We start from the raw sequence: 21,910 nt of genomic DNA on the forward strand, positions 1-21,910 counted from the left end.
TCTTTTTGCATCGTGACGTCACGCAACTAACGAATAGAAGCGTAGATGCGAGACATCGTTAGCTCGATTCCACGCTCGATTCCCATGGTTGGTAGATAAATTCGCGTCATTAGAGGTTAATGGATAAATTCACGTGTCTTATTGGAAACTTTTTTTTATCATCGGATTATTGTGTGCTAATAAACGAGCAGCATCAATCATCGTTAGTGAAATGAAACGGACGAATGCACACACGGAAACATATAAACGGTAAGTAAATATATACGATTGTGGAAAAATTTACTAAACGGTCACGCCAAAAATAGAACAATTGCACGTAGGAAAAAAATTCGAACGCCATTCGATCACTCGAAACAAATTAAGCGCAACGGCTGTTATAAATTTCATCTTGACGAACGATAAAATCGCCGCTACAACCGCACTCGATTCGATTGGATTTTTTCCTACCCCTATTAATAATAGTCACGCACAACACTGTTCGCGTGTTACGTGTTAAAAAATTTTAAATTGAACATCGAGACCTTTTAAAATTCGTACGGGCAACACTGTAAAGTATACACAGGGGAATTATAATTTTCAACACGTCGCGCACACGTTTGTACCCATTCGACAGCGTAAATGCGAAAACTCCCTTAATAAGTCGTAACCGTTACTACGAGCAACAACTTGAATTTTATACAAAACGTCGAACTGCCGGATAACTGAAAAAGATCAATTTTTCATTTAATTTCTTTAAATAAATTATGATACAAAGGAATTTGATCGATTCGTTCGTCATACATATTCGAAAAAAAAGTAACAAGTAGCATTGACAATTGTAAATAGGCTCTCTTGACAATACCAATTCTTTTTAATTTCGATAAAACGGTAGATAAATACAACTCGTTCGCTGAATCGGTCAATTTAATTAAAAGCCTTTTCGTGTGTGCAATTTTCTTCAATTAGCGAAACGGCTCCCTTTAAACACGCTCCTTTCACGAGTGTGTCACTCTATCTTCGTTACAATTTATCGAACGTCCTACTGGTAATTATACGCCTTTATGCCTCGCTCGTCCAGCTAATACGTCACGTTTGCGCTCGAAATTTTTATTCTAACAATCTCGCCGTATCGCGAACAATATTTCGGAACACAAGCCCGCCACAATCCATGACGGCGCTACTCGATCTGCATTAATTGGCATCATTACTGCGCTGCCCATTTTTTGGGATAAACCGATTCCCCGTCCCTTGCTCTGCATTACACGGTGCGCGCTTGTTTTACGCTTTTTGCCTCGAGTGGTGTTTCTTAAAACCTTGTTTTTTCAAGCATTAAAAATATTTTTCATCGAAAACGTGGAAATTTAAATCCATGAGCACAATAGCAATAACAATAATCCGAACTTGTAATTAGCTGCCTTTTTGTTTCTTGTTTTTTTTTTTTTTTTTTTTTGTTAATGATCCTACTTTGATGCTATTCTCTTTTAAATATTGTAACGATTTTAGCTCTCGTTTAAAAATATAATATCATACCTTTTTTTTAATACGATACAATATGATTTTTAAATGAATTTTAAAAATTTTATCGAATAAATACAAATATACGTAATTCAGCAGGATAACATCGGAATCCTAAGCTTTCTGGAGATCTTCCGTAGCCAAATACAACGACGACGACGCGACAACATGCTCTGGGAGTTCGGAGGTCTGTTTACACGAGTTCGCAAATATAGCCATAGGTATCGGAGCCAACCGAAGCGAAGAATTGATAAATTAGTTATTCCGTCAGTCGTCTGCTGCTGTTCCTCCAGGTACGTTTGATTTGAGGTTTCGAATAGTCATGCCTATTTATATTGAAGACCTTTGGAGCTTTCCCAACGTTCGACTATCTAAGTACATATACGCGATGACTGGGATAGAATTCGATGGAAATATTCTCTGATCATATTCTTTCTGTTCTTTCTTGATTTCAGAAACAAGGAACTACAGGTCTTGTGGCGATCTAATGTTGCAGAATCAAAAAGTATATTTTTCTGCGAAGCTGACATAATTTGATGTAATACATGTAATCTGATACATGTCAGATGTTAGAGATTATACAAGGTTATAAATTATTCGGAAAAGCTTTAATAGTGGGCGTAGCTGGCCCGTTTATCATCGGATAACAGTTCCGGAGTATATCCTTTGAATGTAACTCTACTCTTGGGCAAACAAGACTAAGGGTTATGACCATTCTCGTTTGTCTTTGCATCCAGAGAATCTTCGCGCGAAATCCCTAGCCAGGACCCAATTAACTCTCTAAGAATTCGATCCTATCCCATGGTAATTCTAAGATAGTACGACTCTAACAGCAGATTAGAAAAGACAATATTTGCTTCGGTGCTTCTGCGTCTAATCGCAGATGCGCCTTCACTTAATATCGCTTACTATTTGTCTTCCCTTACAATGGAAATTTCCGACGTGGGTATTACACAGATAGAACAAAAATCGAGGGTACGATAATCCATAAAATCGTTCCATTCAATTCTTTATCATATTTAAATTAGTATCGAATTTATTTTTTTTTTTTTTTTAACAATTCCAACGTTCACGAGTTCCATATTTTTTCTAACAGGTCACGTCCAAAATGGCCAACATCTCATGCCAACTGCAACGCTTCTAAGAATCCTTCGTCTCTGACCACAGAAACCCGTATCCGCATCGACGACGGTTTGAATTGAAGATTTTTGCGGACGGTAACTCGTTGGCTCACGCGCTAACGTATTTGCAAGATCCGCTGCGCTGATGGACATATAATGCGACGTGTGATTGTAGGCCCGCCAATCGCGGCCGATTGTGCCTCTGAAGGCCCGCTAACTATCTCAAACTAGCCCCATTCAAACCGCTACGACCTCTCTCTAGCCGTCTCTATCTACCAGCCCAGCCTCTGTGTCTCGCTCGTTCCAACCCTCATTCACCGCCACCCTCCCCCTGGTACCCGTGCGTCTCGTTCATCACCAAACTTCGCCTCTCTGTTGCTCTCAACTTGCGTCTCGTTTGCACCGACTTCACAGGACGATTTTCCCTCCTACTCGGTGAAAACTCAGTCCTCATTCGCCGTTCGAATTCGACGTACGTTTCTTGCCGCACGTTTCTTCTGCACGCCCTGTATCCCTCTCTAATTTTCGACCGGCTCTCTCGCCACACACGTAATCTTCTATTTCATTCGCTTTACCTTTCCTAATGCGATAGCTCGCTCCATACACATACAGTCGTAGCCTCATCTCTTTTCAATCTCACCTCGCGGATCGAATGTTTTGCCTTCCATTTAACATCCTTTATCTCGCTCCCTCTATTCAGCTCTCTCAAAAAAAGTTTTTCTTTTCGAGGTTCCGGCGATTCCATTCGCCCCGTTATCTGGTCCTCCGTCCATCTAATGTTTCCACTTTCTTTTCATCCGTTAAATCGTGCATCTCGTTTAACTCGACTTCCGTCGTTTTCTATTTCACAAATTCATACATTCTCGCCTCTAGCCATTCCTTTTAAGAATGTAAGCCCTACATGCACTTTCTTCCCTGCTCCACCGTCACCGCTTCTCACTCGTTTGATTTTCGCGTTCCTTTTCTCGATTATGCAGCACTGCTTCATTTTCCCCCTTCTTAAATCTATGTTCTCTCTCACTTTCGTCCGTCTTTCACTCTCTCTCTCTCTTTCTCTCTCTCTCTCTCTCTCTCTCTCTCTCTCCCTCTCTCTTTCTCTCTCTCTCTCTCTCTCTCTCCCTCTCTCTTTCTCTCTCTCTACCCTTTCGAACCGCAACCAACTACCTCTCCTCTTTCAATCTATTCCCCCGACGTACCTTATCTCTATTCTCGGTCTCTGTTCGACCTGCTTCATTCATCGACACAATCACGCATGGTTACGTAGGTACATTCCGCTAGGCGTCACCGAGTATTCGTCCCGATTCGAATTCTCGACCCTATATAACCGTGGCACGTTCTACGTGGGAATTTCAAATCTATCAGCGACCCAGACGAATGCAAATCGCGCATGAAGCGCGCTTAATAAAGCCTCGCACGCGGCCCGCAACTCGCAATTTTCTTTTCGACGCTACGTGTCGCACGCTCCTCTTAATGAAACCTTCGCATGCACCGTGCGCAATTCGCGGCTACGCTTCCATTCAACACGCATCTCCGTCCCGCGATACCGTTAGAAAAAGAACGCACTCGGGATCGTTAAGCTTCGGCCCAGGGGAGAGAACGAGGGCCATTTCAACTCCCTTGTAGAAAGAGATCCGTTCATAAGAATACAAGTTCCATAGAATAAAACTTTTCTAGTAAATCACGGAAATTCTATTATCTAATAAACTTTATGGATATAGATAAAACGATAGACTTAAGAACTATTTTCTTTTATTCCCATTATAAATAGAAGACTTTATATTACGAAACTTCTATTTTGCTTCTATGTTTAATGGTCAAATTCAAAGCGATAACATTTATAGGACCTTCCCACAAAATAATCTCTATCAAGCTCAAACTTTTGACTTACTTTCGTCAAGAAATCGCGTCTCGTACCATTGCGTCATAAATTCATCCCCACCACCCTGAGAACGTACACCGATGAACCGTTCCTCTTTCCAATAAATTCTTCTCGAATCACCTGTCGTCATTTCGTCCAGCTTTCAAGCGATTCCGACCAATCGTGAGACACGCCTCAAAGCGTCAGTGCAAAAACTGTGACGACACAGCGGATATCGATTTTGACGATCAGCGTCAGGAACAATATCGAGCTGGAGGAGGATGTCGCTTTTGACCAGGCGTATTTCGACCAGGCGAAAATTGAATTTCGAGGAAGCCGAGTCAAGAGATAAGCATGGAGAAGCGTACCAGCTATTTGCGTGGCCTTAATAAGGACGTTTGACGGCGTTAGCTTTCCCTTAACAAGACGGCTAATATCCCGGGGCCTTGGCTCCCCTTGGTCTACCTTCTCTGTCCTTCCCTCTGTTCCTTCGTCTCCCTTTCTCCATCGACTCGCTCGCCTTCCGCACGGCGGACACCGTCGGGAATCACCAAAGCTTGAAAACCGAACAAACTCAGTTAGAGAACTCGGTGTGAGGAGCAACCGGACCTGCCGGCAAAACTCATCCTTCTCCGCATCCACGATTCTCTTACGCAGCTTGCCACGTTTATGGACTGACTTTGTTTCGTCCTAGGCGATCATTAATTTAATAGCGGTGATTGTACTGAAAGATTGTACATTTTTACTGACAATCACGGTGTAATTTTCTGTAAAATAATTTTCTATAAAATTGAAGTAAATAAGATTGAAAAAATTAAGGTAGGATTGTACGTAACGAAAAGTAGTACATGACATGAAGTATGTGGTTCATAAAATATAATATAAAAATTTATTCTATATATACTCTAAAAGTTATATAAAACAATTCGTAAACGTTTCTAGTAACAGCGTCTTAATATGACCTTACTAACAAAACCTTGCTTTACGTGAGTGAGTCGATCTACGACTTATAACGATGTGAACACTATTGTCTACAATGGTGTTTAAACCTAAATAAGTACAGAAAGAGGGACAAACAAGAGAAGTAAAATTTCGCGTGCGCCCGACCTGAAAATTTTACTTTCAGTATTGCATTATCCACAGCAGCATAGCAGTGGTTTAGCTCCAATGTGTTTATAAATGTTCAGCAAGCTATTCAATCCTGATGCATGGATTATGTCGTAGCCCCGTTAGGAAAATTTTGACTTCTCTGTAACGAAACCGAAGAAATTTTTAACTAGAAAATATTTTTAATATTAATCTTTGATATTTACCCTTTTTTTCTTTAAATCATATAATAAAAGACTTGCTGTTGTTGCTAATTCGCCATTTCCAGCGTTATTTCCAGTAGGAATAATATTTTCGTCCTTTGGTTCCGGTAACAATCTGAAAAATACAAAATTTTGTAAGAGTTCTATGAAAGTAGTTAAACACATATTATTTTTAACTCACGAATGAATTAACGGCGAAAGCAGCTTTTTATCAACAGAAGAAGGATCCATAGGACCAGTCCACCAGCTAATGAAATTGCCTACGACGATAACGATTAACGTGCCTAAACCAGTAAACCAATGGTACGATAATCGATACAGAGGAAACACATCGTCTTCGCTAAAACAAAGGAGAGATTCTGTTCAATACGAGGATAAACCCGTATCGTTACAGTTTCAAATAAGATAATAGAACAATTTATAACTCTGGTCATACGTTTCAACGATGACGCTGGTGGCCACTTAGGATTTAATTGATTATGAAAGACTTAATAATTATAGCCAAGGCTAAGGTTAACTTACTTCGGACGATCAAACTGTTTCAGGAAACTTTCGGAGATATTGCCTGGGCAATGAGAAAGGGGGACTGGAAGTTTCTTAGGAACCAGCAACCCAGCACCGATAGACCAATTTGCACCTAAGCTCGCCCAGCCAGCGATCACGAATCCTACGATAGCACCCATAAACGCACCCTATTCGACGGAACAAAAGTATTGAAATTTTTATATCTGTCTATTGTGATGTTGACGAAAGATATCAATAGATCGCTTTTATGCATTTATAGGAAATTCAATGGCATAAAAATGCATAAAATGCACATGATGTGAAAAAATACGGTACTTGCTACAATATTTAATAGGTGGCACGAGTCTCTGCTTAGATCTCATTTTTAAACATCCCATAAATATCCACAGTCGAGGTATCGGATTAAGAAGGCATGTAGGAAAGAAATATAAAAAAAGCAAATTCAAGCCTTTCAATAATTCACCTTAGCATTTGTCCATGGAAAGAGTATACCTAGCGTGAACACTCCGAAAGAAGTGCCTGCAGCTATTGCTGCTAGACTTCCAGTTATCTATAACAAAATAAGAGAATCATGCAATCTTATCAAAAAAATACTTAATTTATAAGTCGAATAAATGAAAAAATATTCACAGCTAAAACTCCTCCTAGTTTCTCGACCAGAAATAGCAAACCCAGAGCTATGCAACCAAGCAAGACAACCAGACATTTTACAAAGAGATGGGAACATCGGTCGGTCAGTTTCAAGCCGAAGCAACCCTTCACGAAATCTTCCAGGACCACTACGGCCGTTGAATTAAGGCCTACAGACAGGGTACTGAGACAAGATAAAACATATTTTAACAAAAAATTATTTATAGATAAGGGTAAATTCATGATAAGTACTTACCTAAGAGCTGCTCCAAAAATGCCAGAAATGAAGAGGCCCGGTACTCCAGGTAAATTTTTCGCAACTTCCATTACATAAGCGGGCAATAACTGATCGTCAGCAGTTATCAGACCGGTAGCTCTAGGATCGCACTTAGGTGGAGACCACCAGGCTATAAGGACGAGGCCGCACCAGCAGCATAATGAAATGAATAACATAATACTGATAGTAAATATCGCTAATGATCTGAAATCACACATTTATATACGATAACAAGCAAATAATATATTAAATAACTTTACATATATCGAAATGAATAGTGTACTCACTTACAGTTTGGACGTTTTCAAATCTTTCAACGACCTATACCGTTGTACCATAGTTTGATTGACAGCAATGTAAGCGGTGCTATAGAGCCACGAACCAATTAACACGGTCCATACTGTATGTCTTATATAAGGAGACGTATCAAAGCTACAAAAAGGAAATATAACATAAAACGATGGAATTGCAAACTTATTTTGTCTGCTTAACGTAATGTTAAATTCTTCTTACTTTAAAAATTCAATTCTATTGGCTTCCAATGACATCTTCCATATTTCAGTGGCACCCATTTGATAAGTACCCAATATACTAACAGTCAGTACAGCGGCAATCATGACTCCGACCTGAAGCGCATCCGTCCAAACTACTGCCCTGATACCACCCTAGTAATGACATTCTCCAATTAACCCACCTTTCATCTATGTATCCATCGATAGCCATGAACAATCGTGACTAACTACCCTTTCATTGAATTCCGTCTCATCCATCGTTACACTTAAATCTACAAGAAATAGTATATGCCACCTGCAACCTGCAAAGCGTCATTACGCGAAGCTCCTTTATCATAACAACAAGAACCATCAAACTTCATGAAAGAATGACCTCGAAAGCTCCAGGAAAAAGCGGACTACAGTCTTGGTAGACGCGATCGTTAAGCGAAAGACAAGCTTACAGACACGCGAAAGCGACCATGGCGGTAATAAACAAATTTCCAAGGAGTCACTGGGCCGCGATAAATTTTCATTAATTCGCGGGCTACAACAAATTGCTTGAATAATTACAAGCGCGCGCGAGCATGCGATTAATCACTTCGGCGCTGGCTTTGTGATCTGCTACCACGGGGAACGAGCACTCGACGTGCTCCGCGCCATTGTTTCCGCTGGGCCATTGTCGAGCTTTCAGTTTCCGTCCATAAACATTTCCAGTAGCCGGGTCCGCGTGAGAGATTCTTCGCGGCATTGTCCACCGAAAATTGTTTCCTACCAGCTACCGGCATCCTCCCGTCCGAGGAACTCCAGCTATCCCCGGGAGAATTCGCTGAACCGGCGTCCTTGGAAAATTAGCTGCCATATACCTAGACACCGAGTCACCCGGTCGAGGCTGGACTTCTAGTCTGCCCTACGCTCGTTTTACATGTGTTCCGTCACCGCGATACGTCTTGTTAAGTCCCCGAGGGTTCACGATGAATCAGCTTCGTCACGATAATTCAACGCGATCACATCCTCCTAATTAAATACGTTTATCGATTTTTTATCTAATCGTAATCGTTGGATCATTATTACCGTCATGGTTTCTACGAAGGTATTTCTATTTATTTTATTTATCATTATATCTAGTTTACTATTATTTATATTTAAGAAGATTGCGAAGACAGAAAAATATATCGTTACCACTTGGATCAGTGCTTTCAAAGTCATATCAAGTTTGTTGGAAACTTGTTCAAAGCTATTTCAATTCTCCTCAATTTTTAGAAACCCTCAACATAATTTTCAATACATTAAACGTCATTATGTATAAATATATCGTTATTAACAACCTATAGATTTTAATTTCGTTTTTTGGGATATTTATAAGCAAAGCTGGCGAGGATCAAAGGAAAAGCTTCATGAAACTATTATTAAGAGGAAGGAAGGCTGGTAAAAAAAATTCACACGAAATACTGTGGAGGCATGCAAGTTTTACAGCTCGTAGAAGCTACGTGTCCTTGCCTCGCACTGCCCGAGTATTTTTAACTTCAAATACGTGACCCCAGAATTTTTTGTGTACGACAGCGCACACAGTTTTCTACGTGTTCAATATTTATACGAATTCATGGGATCGAGACGTTCACGAAGCAAAATCGAATTTATTGATATAGAGGTAGCGCGAGTTATTGAGTTTCGTAAAAGTCAAAGTAAGCGAAAATCACTAGTGATATAGCTCTAGTCTAACACAAAGATCATTTGGACAACAAAGGAACAGTTTTTGTAGAATATCATTTCGTTTTATTAACGACAAATCGGCTAAACATATACCGTGATGAATTTTCAAAACGAGAACTTACCATAACAGTGTAGAACACGCATACAAGGCATACAATGATCCCGATCAAATGTACATCAATGCCGCTGACTGTAATTAATCAGAAAGATTTTAGTAATATTCGGTTAATATTCTATTATGGATAATATGGGCACGTAATACCTTGATTTAGCGCCAACGCTGGAACGTAGACCACGATCGATTGGTAAAGTACCTAAAATTGGTTTATTACGATATTATTAATGCAACATGGGATCAGTCGGTACCATTGGTCATTCTCAAAGAGAAGCAAATTAAAGTTTCGTGTTTTCGTAACGTAACGTGATGTAACTTTGTTATTAATAATTTTTCATCGAATTAAAATCGTTAATAAATAATATTTTTCAGAGTTTCGAATTTCTTAATTGTGCCTATCGAATTTTATACCTAAGCTCATAGGATAAATAGGTGCTACATAGCAACGTAAACTTTATCGATACTGTCGCACTTACCACGTCAACGACGAAAATCGCCGATATGAGAATCCTTACACCGCGATTGAATCTCATTTCCAAATACTACAAGAAAATCATAAATAAATTATGCGTATATGTTATTAGCACGTTCATTAGATATTGCCGGTAGATATACCTCGTAAACGGAATTCAATCCTAGCGAAACGAAGACTGGAGCGTAAATAAGAGCCACGACAACGCCCGAGAAGAATATTGAGATAATAGTAATCCAATATTGTGTTCCAAAATTGTATATCTCCGCGGGTGTCCCAAGAATCGTCACGCCAGATATGAAGCTGGAAAGAATAAAAATTCCTTTTCCTATACTTATATTTTCACGGATCAATCACGATGAAATTTCTGACGATTTAATTCAGTGGCAATTAGAAAGATTCAAGGGAGAAACTACCTAGCAATGAGGGAAGCGGACACGGGAAAGAGTCCCATACTCTTTCCTCCTAAAAGATAATCTTCCGTGCTCGACTTCTGCGCTCGCCTGTAATGCCATAATCCTGCGGCGGCAGATACGGCTAGCATCAGCGCGAACACCAGCCAATCTGCCCAATGAAAGTATCCCCTCTCCTGTGTTTCCAGCATTCTAGCTTCGGGAAGCTGGAAACGAGCGAAAACCTGATTTATGAAGCCAGATTTGCTTGATAACACCGATAATAGACGTAATGGAAGTCAAGTAACACATATGAAAGCTTAATAGCTCTTGCGATGATACGCATAATGGATCTTTGACGGCCATTTACTTGCCACTACTATACAGTATGTAGCAATAGGCAAGAATTCGCTTTTACTAATAAATAAGCTTAAATAAATTGTAGCTTTTATTGAAATTTTGAAAAAAATACGAAATAAAGATTGTTGTTATTAGAATGGAGCTGAATATAATATAGTCTTGGAAAACGATAATATACCGATGCGCGGTGTTAATGGAACGTAGCAGACGTACAGAAGTCCATTAGTTCACAATGAGTTTGTGGAATTCTTACACTAATGCATGTATCTATTGCGTGTATATCCCTAATTGGTAATTGACACATGCGACCTTAATGCGACTCGCAGCTGTTAGTGTTTCAATAAAGCTTGTTAACTTCCTAAACGTTGCACTTTCTGAACACAGCATCGGGGCAAACTGCTCGTTTCTCTATGTTTTGCTTCGATAAATAAGCAAATTAATTTTGCTACGCTATTCACATTTTTTCGATAGAAACATTTGTGAGACATTTATTTATCATATTTACATATTTACTAATGTATTTAGCAGCGATTATGGAATATCAAATGTTTGAATTTGGCGCTGTTTGCATTAGTATCGCCTGATGAGTCACAGATGTCAGAGCCATACGGAAATCAATTTCAATTCGAGAAAGTGAACTGTGTACCATGTTACCGGGTAATATGAATAGTCAGGGATCAGTAAATCGTGGGAGAACAACGCGAAAGACACTAAAGGATTTAATGAAACACCATTCCAGGAATACGAACAATAATTACGTATCACGGATATAGGCTTGCGTAAACACTACACCTCATTGTAAGTTTTTACGTCTTTCTTCACAAAACAAAAGCCTAATTGCTTCTTGAGATTTTTTTATCCTATGACGATGACATAATTCTTGATCATATTAACCATTTCATCGAAGAGAATTCTAATATATAATATATTTCACGATCCACATCTTTTTTAATTACATTGGTTCGTTGTGAATCGTGCTAGTGGAAAAAATATTCGGTTTCATATGCTTTCTTGATACATAACTGTATTTTTTCGTTACTACTTACATGCAATTATACGCATGCAACTTAATACAAAAATAATATGCACATACATACGTGAAGGTTGACTAAATGATATTACCGACTGAACCGGACAATTAGTAAACGATGAAGTAGAGACCGATCGTTGATAAACGTTTGCTATTCAACTTTATAAATAGTTTTCTGTATATTTAGTAACAATTTGTGGTGCACTAGTATCCGTTTTACGCGACCAAATTTTTGTCCTCTATACGTTCACGACATGAGAATATTACGGACACGGATCTATTTCGCGTTCACAAAAAGAGTTAATTATATTTCTGACAGGGACACTTTGATGTCGATCGATAATCGGTAAAAGGTGTGCAAACAAATAACTGAATTCTTCAGTTTTGACGTAAATTGCTTCTATTTTACCTGAGTTGATCCCCATCTTCTCTGTCTCTCTCTTGCCTCGTTATTCAAGCGATACTTTCCACGAAACAATTTACTTCTAGAGAGTAATATTAGAAAGCAATCTCTTTTTCTTTTTTGTTTTCTTTTTTAGTAAAGTATGCGTGGAATGGCATAGTTAACTTGAAATTCAATAAAAAAGTGGAAAAATTAAATTTGAAATATAAAGGAATTATAGAAACTGATTATATCGTTACAAAAATTCCATATGACAACAAATAAAATTATCCTAAGTTTCGAAAAAACATTTTTAAATATTGAGAATATACGTATATTAATCACTAATTTAAATACCAATACAATAGAATGTGGATAAATCGTCACACAAAAAACAACTTAATATTCGTAGAACAGAAACGATATCCATAGGGAAATGATGTGACATAATATCGTTTATATCTGTCGCAAATATTTTGTCACGTCACAATCTATCGAAAACAATTAGAGAAAATAAAGTGCCGCTGGTCATTTCACTTGTATATTTTATTTGTCTTGACTTACATACCGTAACAATATTTCAGAGCTACCGATCAGGAAATTAAGCGCGTTCCTTTCACACAAGTAATGACATAGAACATCAAACAAGACCGCGAAAATTACAATGAGAAAGTACGATTACGCGACCCGTGATGTTAATGTTGGTATACATATTTCCATCGATAGGTTCATACGATTGAAATATTAAAAAAAAAAAGCCAGACAAAATAATACAGCGAATAAGTATAATCGAACGAAGAGAATAACGTAACGAACGACCATGTACCGTGATCAACAACCAACTGTCGTGAAGTCAGAGACTCAACACAGAGCAACCGGTTTCCTCGATAGACTTAAGTCATTCAACTTTTTCCAAGCATTAAGCATGCAGTAACAAAGTTTAAACACATAATTCATTCGATCGAACCTTATATCGATCTTTAAGCGAGGATAAATTCCAGCAAAGACCGTAATTATTATTGAAATCATTACAAAATTCAAATAGCGATTGAATCAGAATAATCATGAAAATATTCTTATGTTACTTCAAATTTTAATAAAGGAATTTTTAGTTAAGAATATAAGTTTTAGTTAAGAATATAAACTTCCACAATTTGAAATTAAAATAATAATCTCACAAATATACTAATCATGGATGTAAATAAATATTCTCCTTCTTAATAAATATGGTTTAACCTACTCACGTATCCTGTTGCTTTTTTACTTCCCTCAATTGGCACATGATAGATCTATATGTATGTTCCTGCATATCATTGGTTAATGATGTAAGGTAGATAAGTATATAAGATGTAGAATAAAACGGAAATAAGTGTTTACAGCAAATTACGGTCAGTGTACAAAATATTCGTACAGTAACTAATTTCAACAAATAAAAAGAATATTGTAGAATATTGTATATTAACAAAATTTTAATTATATTATTATTATTATTAATAATGTATTAATTTTAATTAACAAAATAAAGAATATGTCCATATTCTTACAAGTCTGCAGAATAATTTTCATAAAGAAAGATGGGATATCAATATCCTTTGTGAAAATATTAACAAATATCTAAAAACTGGCAAAAATATATGCATAATAAGTACGCATTCGTAGTTACAATTTAATAGGAAAAACTAATAAGACTTACCTAATATCCAGAAGATGAAATTACTAGGTTTAATTATTTTAATATTTAGTTAGGTCTCTTTTGATTTTATTATAACTTGAAGTCGTCGTGACATTAAATTTGTCAAATTGATGAGTATTCTACTTGAAATATTTCTCCATTTTTTTAAAAGAGCTCTCTTTAAGTCATTTCAGTTTCAGGTATTCCATATACTTTCAATAATATTTATATTGGGATTGTGGAGATGTTTCTATGTGTTTCCGAAGATCATACAAGATCCACTCTCGCATATTAGTAACATTGTGCTTGTAACGTTATGGTCGTTATCTTGCATCAGAATAAAATTGTCTTTTAAACCCATTTTTTCTCCAGTTTGATGCAGATTATTTTTTTAAATATCTATGTACATTTTATCCTGTGAAACGGTAACTGTACGAATACTTATTATGCATATATTTTTACCATTTGCAAGATGTTTATTAATATTTTCAAAAAAGAAATAGGTATCGCTTTTAAAATACCCTTTTTCTTTTAAAATTATTCTGGAAACTTGGAAGAATATGCATAAATTTTTATTTGTTAAAATTTTGTTACTAAACAATGTTCTGCAATAATTTTGTTAAAGTTAAGTACTTTACAAATAATTTTTACACTGACTGTATTTTACCATTCTCATTATAGATAATTATAAGGCAACAATATACAATCAGCTTGCAGGATTTTTGATATAAAAATATGATGCTTTAAAAATTCGCATACCGTTTTTTTTCGCAAAAAAACACATACTGTTGAATTTTGAATATTTTCTATAATGTAAAGTTTATTCTGTTGCATTTAATTGTTGTAAGGATATTAGTATTAACCAAGGTATACACATTCATTAACCACACCCAATATTTCGGTGTGTACACATTATTTGTCAACCAAAGAGGGACACAAATATTTTTAGTAGACAAAGCCATATACAATTCCATTTATTTATATTCTATTTATCCTCCTAAATATGTGATAAAAATAAAATTGGAATGTTGGAATTAAAAATCTATTCTTCCTATTAGTAGCTTCTCTAAATTTGATTCTATTATACATGAAAATAGTATAAAAGTAAAGAAAAGATATAAACCCTGAAATTTAAGTATAACTGCTGACAACATTTACTGCTGAATTAGCTTAAACATTCATGAATCATGTGCATATCTTATGATATTAGTGAAAAGAATTATTTTAAAACAGATATGTTAATTGTACAAAATTGTAAAATTACAACATAACAGTTTTTGCTAGCATAATCCAGCATATAATCAGTCATATCATTGTATGTGTGAAATTCCACCATCAATTTCAAACTTCTACTAGTATGCAATAATTTTTTTATACACTATTCAAAGTCAGTTTTTTATACGTTTGTGGTACAATAAAAGAATCTCTTTTATAAATTTCCATAAATCAGGTTCTCAAGGTACACTTACATCGTTTTTAAACAATGATATATGTAATACTTATGACATTATGTATTATTTACTTATCATTTGTACACACTCACATTGCATGCTCTTTTTACTATTTCACATTGTATAGCAATAATTACATTCATTAAAACATACATACCACATACTCATATACACACATAAGTATATATACGTTAATTTTTCTTGTTCCACAAAGAATTATTCGCAAATTCTTTAACAATATGAGTGTTTTTAATGACTTCTCGGTTATTATTGGTCAGATTTTTAAAAGCATTATATTCCACATATGAATTGTAATGATTCATGAAGTATAAAGATATTAATAAACAAAGATAACATTTTTAAGATAACGTTTTTTGTGAAACAAGAAAACAAAGTTGTATATTCAATTTTTCGCACTTTTGGAGTTAAAAGTTGAGTATAGAAATTGTGTACTAATCACAGTTTTTGATGTCTTCCTTCTCCAAAAAGCCATAAACAGGTTCTATCAACTATGTATGCAAGGACAAAGTCTGCTATTAAAACTTGAACTAAAAGACTTCGAAACTAGAAACAGAAAATATTTAAAAAATTAATATTTATACAAATATGAAAAATATTACATTTTCCTTGCATAAACTTACATCACTTGGGAAATCCACAATTTCAAATTGTGCTGCCAAATCGGGTAAAAATCCACATGCTAATCCCAATATAACAGTAGCATTGCCTATAAGGCTGTATAGTAAAGATTTATTCTGTAACAAACTCTCCATGTATGGATGACCCTGTATCATAAAATTTTTGTTAAATTAAAATAAAATACATAAAGTCTTCATTAATAAATATTTTATTCATCAAAGCACTTTACCCGATAATTAATTGCAAAAGTAGAAATTTGAATCGCCATGGCAATAATATAAACTGTACTGTTTAATAGATTGGGTTCAAACAATTCTTCTTCGTCAGTCAAGCTCATATTCAAAGCTGTACTTCCATTAGATGAATTACTTGGAGCTAGTATTGCTGCTAATTTTTCACTCCTGGTTAAATTGGAACAAAGTTAATATTAATTCAAGTATCATTGTACACATAATCTTTTAATTGTTTTACTTACTTTGGAGATAATAAAGTAGCTTCCTTAACCAAATAGACAAGAGAGATAAAATGTACTGCAAATTGAAGGAGTACGGTAACAATCGTGTATAAGTTAAAAATGTTCGGAAGAGGCCTCTGTTTAGACAATGTTTTTAATGGCTTTGATCTTGATATGAATAAAAAGCAAGTGGCCAGTAGAACACCCTGTAAGGTAGCTTGTGCATCACTGAATTTTATTCCACCTAAATAAAGAACAGATTGGCTGTATGCAAGCCCTAATGCATTAAGTGCTAAAATTTTAAACATCTGCAAGGTGGTAACCAGGGTGCATCGACCTTGCTTAATGACATGGCATACTATAATAAAACAAATATTAATATAACATTAATATATTATCATATCTTTGAACTGTTATAAATCATATACAACAGAACCTACTGCATTGAATTGATGACATTTTGCTTGTAAAAGGTGCGGCAATTGAAGCATCTCCTAACTTAACTATAACAGATTGTTCTTCGAGTTCTTTTAGTATCTTTTGTATTCTCGCCTTGGTATTAGCAGAAACTCTCGGATTGTTTCTTGGACCATTTGTTACTGCTGAATTTGAGACAGTATGTTCATTCCTTACATTATCTTGCTTTTCAGCAGATACTCTTTCAGGTTGGCTTGATAAAATGGCGACACCTGAATAAATTAAGTAATTACTATATATGATTTATTTTATATATAAATTTAATAAGCTTTTACTAACCCACTTGAGCATGTTTTAAAGCACCAACATCATTAGTGCCGTCTCCGCACATCAACGTTGTGTATCCTAAATTTTGCAACGAGACAATTATAAATTCTTTTTGTTTTGGTTCACATCTTGCAAAAATTACGATGTGTGGTAACAATTTACGAAGTAGATCTCGTTCGTTATCTTTTAAATATGTTAAACCCTAAAAATTGTATCTTATAGATCTAATGTATTTTATAGTATGAGTATGTATTTTATATCTTTTTATAACTTACTTCTCCCGTTACACAAAGAGTGTATTCTCGCCAAATTTCATTATTCCGAGAAACATTCTTCATTTCCAAAGGTAAGTTTATTTTTCTATCCACACTTTCCCATATCCACTTTCCATTAGCTGCAGTTAATATAAGCGTAACTGGTTTCTTTGTAAAATGTAATTCGCGACTAACATGACATGCTGTTAAAGGATTATCACCAGTAATCATAACAACCTGTAATAGCGACGTGAATTTGCATAATTTATAAATGGAATAATTAGAAATAAAATTAAATTGTTGAAAGAGCTACCGAATGTGAAGCATTCACGATTTCCTTAATAACAGCTTTAGAATCAGGTTTAAGTGGACAACTTATGATTACAAATCCAGCAAAAATGAGATTCTTTTCTAAGTCTTCTCGTGTTAACTCCCTTAAATCTTGCGAAGATAGAGGTCCAGGAAGTTTTCGATATCCTAAAGCTAATACTCTTGCTCCGCGACGCGAAAGTGACAAATACGTTGATTCATAATTATCTGGTATAGATAGCAACTAGAAGAAAAAATTAAAATATTTACGACACATTATGAGTGCAAAAGAAATTACTTGCGATTTACTACGCACCATGTCCTTAATAATTTCAGGAGCACCTTTCACAGTAGTCATGTAATTGATTTCTGATGATCCTGGCATCGTGTATCCTGCTACGACTGACATTCGCTTTAACGCGGAAGAAAAGTGATGTCTTTGTACGATTTTTAAGACAGGCGATTGTCCTTTTCTTGGTATCATGGAATCAGCTTAAATAAATTGAAATTGTTACAACATCGTCAAAAAAGAAAAAATTACGTGTAATAAGAATAAGAATATCAATAAATAGAAGTATACTTTTTGTAAGATTCCATTTAATAGCTTTCAACGTAGCTTTCTCAAGGGGATCTCCAACAATTCCGTCGTCTAATTGTACAAGAGAATGGCACGTTGCGAGTACTTGAATACTTTCTATAGGTGCATCAGAAAGTTGTATAACATCTGGTTTCCCTCTAAAATAATGAGCAATATCTTAATATAAGTATTTACATTTGAAAATATTTTGAAACTTATTTGATTCTTACTCAATCCCCGCTATACCTTCGACGACTAAATTATCACTAGTTAAAGTACCAGTTTTATCAAAGCAACATATTTCAACTTTTCCAGCAAATGGAATTCTAAAAGGTTCAGTACAAAATACACCTATACAGAAATTATATATTATTGTATTAAAAAATATAGAACTAAATATCATCTTCATTCATCTTCACTTTATAAATACCTAATTTTGATAAGGCCAATAATGAAGTATTTACGGCTAATGATAACTCAATAGGCAATTCTGGAGGAACAACTGATGTGAGAATAAGTGTACATTCCAAGAACAATTTGTATCTATTTCTTGTAGGATCTTCACTTCCTGTAATTAATAAATTATTAGTATAGAAATACAGCTTTATTCTTTTTGATATGTTATATACCTTTAATCCAGACATATGATGCTGCAGCAATCGCAAAAACTAGCAAAAATAGGATAAAACCAAACGTTTCCAAGTTGTTAGCAGTAACGCATTTGACTCCAAATAATATTGTCCTCAAAAGTTTTCCTTGCGACGTTGAAAAACCAGTACGTAAAACATAGGCCACACAGCCATTATCAGTAGCTAAAATTTTTAATATATATGTAAAATACAAAATATATATGATATTAAAATATAGTAATTTATTATTTACTGTTTAGATACCTTTAAGGCCAGATACACTTTTACTTGGTGGAGTATGTTGTACAACTTTCGTGCCCCCAAAAAGTATGTGAAGCTTATCAGTTTCTATATCCAGCTGTCTATTTCCATCAATTTCTTCTATGGGCTCTTTCATTTGAGGAACTGATTCCCCTATTTATTCATAATTAACGAATGTAAAATATATAAGACACTAACCATAAATTAATATTTTTCCTAAGGAGAAAGTTGAGGCTTTCACAGCCTTTTTAAAAAAGAAATTCCTTATGGACACAGCTTCTATTCAAAAGACTCAAACAGTGTTAAGAGTGATTCTTCCTAATGACTTACCTGTTAACATACTTTCATCAACAACACAAGGTCCTCTTAAAAGTAACATATCACATGGCACTAGATTATCATTTTGAGATCTTGTTATGGATACAATATCACCAGGAACTAGTTGGTCAGTAAACATGGAATGCCACCGTCTGTTCCTATAGACCTTTGATGAAAGCAATTTTATTGGAAATATTTGGAACATATTTTATTTACTTATGATGTTTACTAACCATTATAGTATATGGCTTATTTCCCATTTTCCTAATTTCAGCCATATTTCGAAGTTGTTGTTGCACAAGTGTGCACTCAAACATAATAAGCATAACTAATGTAAAGATACTATAATACCAATATTTATCGAAACACCATAATGCTACACAAAATAATTGAAAAACAAAGAATGGTGCAATTGCTCTTTCTTTAAATAGTTCTCTAAATTCTGGTACCACCATATCCAGCCTATATGAAAGTAATGAAAAAGGTACATAAAGCAATTTATGTAATTCTCCAACAATACATATAAAAAGATATATTTACTTATTCTTCCCATATTTTTCTTCTGCTGCTGCAACATCTTTGTCATCCAAGTATCCTCTCCATTCGCAATAATGTTTGATAGAGTGATTAATAGGAAAATGAAGGCCTTCGAAACTTTTTTCATGTGAATTCCAATAATATTTAGTTTTTTGAAATATGAACCACGGCTCATGTTGTTCAGAATGATGTAGTTTAACAAGCTCTGAACTTCCATTGTTGGGAGTAGGCACTACTTTTGCTATTTTCGCTTTATATGGATCTTTTTCCTGAAAAGATTTCAAATGGCCGTATTCGTAGATTCCACAAATGCTACATTTTAATAATTTAAAATTTCCCGCCAATCAGCCATATGATTCGTATGATCAGAAGGCCGGTTCGAATGGCTGCCACGTTAACAAAACATATTGAACAACGTAACTTACACGTGCGAATTATTTAATTAGCATATATTGTTCCTTACGGTAAACGATTGTCAACTCACCGAGCTACAATTAAGGAAAGTGTGTATATGCACTGACCACTGGCAACACAAACATATGAAAATTTGTAATACACCGATAGCTGCGATACCCACTAAACCCGCATCATAATATTCGTCAATTCCATAGACAAAAATCCAACTATAAATCCACACAGCGTGTAATATCACAGAGGGCAGAACATAGCCCGTAAATAGCAACTTTCGAGGATTATGAAGGGTAACAGTTTGTACAAGTTCGTCTACTCGCGACGAAGCAATCGCCATGGCTATGATTACGCTATGCCGCTTATGCCGTAACAGGAGCGTATATGATCTTTAATATCGAGAGGTTCTAGTTCCTTTCACATCAAATTCAATGACACGAACAGAGCAAACTCACACAGCAAAACGTGTACATAGCAACTGACCCGTACAAAAGGTGGTTGGTTTGCTCGAATTATGTTTACCCCTCTCACCTTTCGCACCTTAGCACAATCCACTATATATGTACATACCAATTTATGATAACAAGACAAAAATGAGTTTTATGCGGATCACTTTCGTGGCATCTTGTGGCCATACTTTGAACTATTCTTCATTTTTCCGATAAGATTACTTTCATACGTTACGTACTCAAGCTCTACGAATTAAGATTCATTTGTCATAATTCATTACTCCCACGAATATCCATTAATCATTACGTTTGGCATTTGAAACGTTAGATTGTAACTTTAATCTTTGTAGTATATAATAGATGAGATAGTGGTCTTTGAATTTTAGTGATGGTAATTAAATCTTTTAATTATTTTAAGATGTCAAGATGTTCTTAAAATATTAATTTTAAGACCGTTTAAGTAATTTCAATTACAGTACTATATTTCAACCATAGGTGAATAAACTCGTGGAAATATTATCAAATTAATATTAAGTTCTTGATGATATACCTAGATGGCACTGTTACATATTCGACAAAGCGCGCATGACAGAATATTTCATTTCAAAATTAGCGCTTGGCTTTCAAATTTCAGAAATTTAACAAAATTCGAAATATTATCTTTAACTTATAACTGACGATGATATTGCCAAAAAAAAAAAACATAAAAAGACGTTTCGTATAGTATATATGGAAACGACAATAGAATCAGATTGTAAAGAATATTCTCTTTAAAGACATTGCCTTGAAGCAAATACTTTCTTATCATAAATCAATTTTTATCCTTCTTCATTCAGTCATTCAATGTATAAGACGAAAAACACATTGTTATTAAAGCTATTCTTTAGCTTCGTCATGCAAAGAAATCGTATATAAAACTAGACTCGATTCGCACGTCGTCAATAGAGAGATAAAAGTAGAACTATCAAGAAGTCGACCTTCGTCTGTTTACGCAATTTCATTGATCCCGTTCTAGCGACACGATCTCTGTCAACGTGT

The 21,910-nt window shown here is 35.3% G+C and overlaps 2 protein-coding genes and 2 long non-coding RNA genes across 5 annotated transcripts; 2 read left to right on the forward strand and 2 right to left on the reverse strand.

Annotated features, from left to right (window-relative positions):
- The first annotated feature begins 55 nt into the window (after positions 1 to 55).
- Positions 56 to 4,351, forward strand: LOC125386138. 2 transcript variants are annotated; one of them, XR_007226021.1, is made up of 4 exons: positions 56 to 249; positions 1,591 to 1,787; positions 1,950 to 2,469; positions 2,591 to 4,351. It is a non-coding gene; the product is annotated as an uncharacterized LOC125386138 (long non-coding RNA). The 2 variants fall into 2 exon arrangements; XR_007226020.1 differs by having other exon boundaries at positions 1,594 to 1,787.
- A 981-nt stretch (positions 4,352 to 5,332) lies between these two features.
- LOC100652088 (sodium-coupled monocarboxylate transporter 1) lies at positions 5,333 to 13,288 on the reverse strand. Its single transcript, XM_020865700.2, has 15 exons — positions 12,739 to 13,288; positions 10,423 to 10,625; positions 10,150 to 10,309; positions 10,011 to 10,076; positions 9,682 to 9,733; positions 9,542 to 9,609; positions 7,729 to 7,880; positions 7,507 to 7,647; positions 7,195 to 7,419; positions 6,939 to 7,122; positions 6,772 to 6,858; positions 6,306 to 6,475; positions 5,965 to 6,123; positions 5,787 to 5,898; positions 5,333 to 5,722 (listed from the first exon to the last, which is right to left on the reverse strand). The coding sequence occupies exons 2-15, from the start codon at positions 10,608 to 10,610 to the stop codon at positions 5,687 to 5,689; spliced, it is 1,800 nt and encodes a 599-aa protein (XP_020721359.2). The 5' UTR covers positions 10,611 to 10,625; positions 12,739 to 13,288; the 3' UTR covers positions 5,333 to 5,686.
- On the forward strand, positions 11,110 to 12,463 carry LOC110119738. Its single transcript, XR_007226022.1, has 2 exons — positions 11,110 to 11,556; positions 12,328 to 12,463. It is a non-coding gene; the product is annotated as an uncharacterized LOC110119738 (long non-coding RNA).
- A 1,342-nt stretch (positions 13,289 to 14,630) lies between the features above and the next one.
- On the reverse strand, positions 14,631 to 21,019 carry LOC100651965 (endoplasmic reticulum transmembrane helix translocase). The gene is made up of 18 exons (XM_003399479.4): positions 20,500 to 21,019; positions 20,019 to 20,284; positions 19,712 to 19,940; positions 19,491 to 19,644; positions 19,164 to 19,313; positions 18,900 to 19,082; positions 18,701 to 18,838; positions 18,501 to 18,621; positions 18,274 to 18,428; positions 18,010 to 18,185; positions 17,698 to 17,937; positions 17,406 to 17,621; positions 17,143 to 17,332; positions 16,827 to 17,075; positions 16,408 to 16,744; positions 16,162 to 16,333; positions 15,935 to 16,078; positions 14,631 to 15,857 (listed from the first exon to the last, which is right to left on the reverse strand). Exons 1-18 carry the CDS (start codon positions 20,761 to 20,763, stop codon positions 15,750 to 15,752), a joined length of 3,492 nt encoding a protein of 1,163 aa, XP_003399527.1. The 5' UTR covers positions 20,764 to 21,019; the 3' UTR covers positions 14,631 to 15,749.
- Positions 21,020 to 21,910: the final 891 nt, after the last annotated feature.

This window comes from Bombus terrestris, chromosome 12 (assembly GCF_910591885.1).
Source record: "Bombus terrestris chromosome 12, iyBomTerr1.2, whole genome shotgun sequence".
Lineage (NCBI taxonomy): Eukaryota > Metazoa > Arthropoda > Insecta > Hymenoptera > Apidae > Bombus > Bombus terrestris.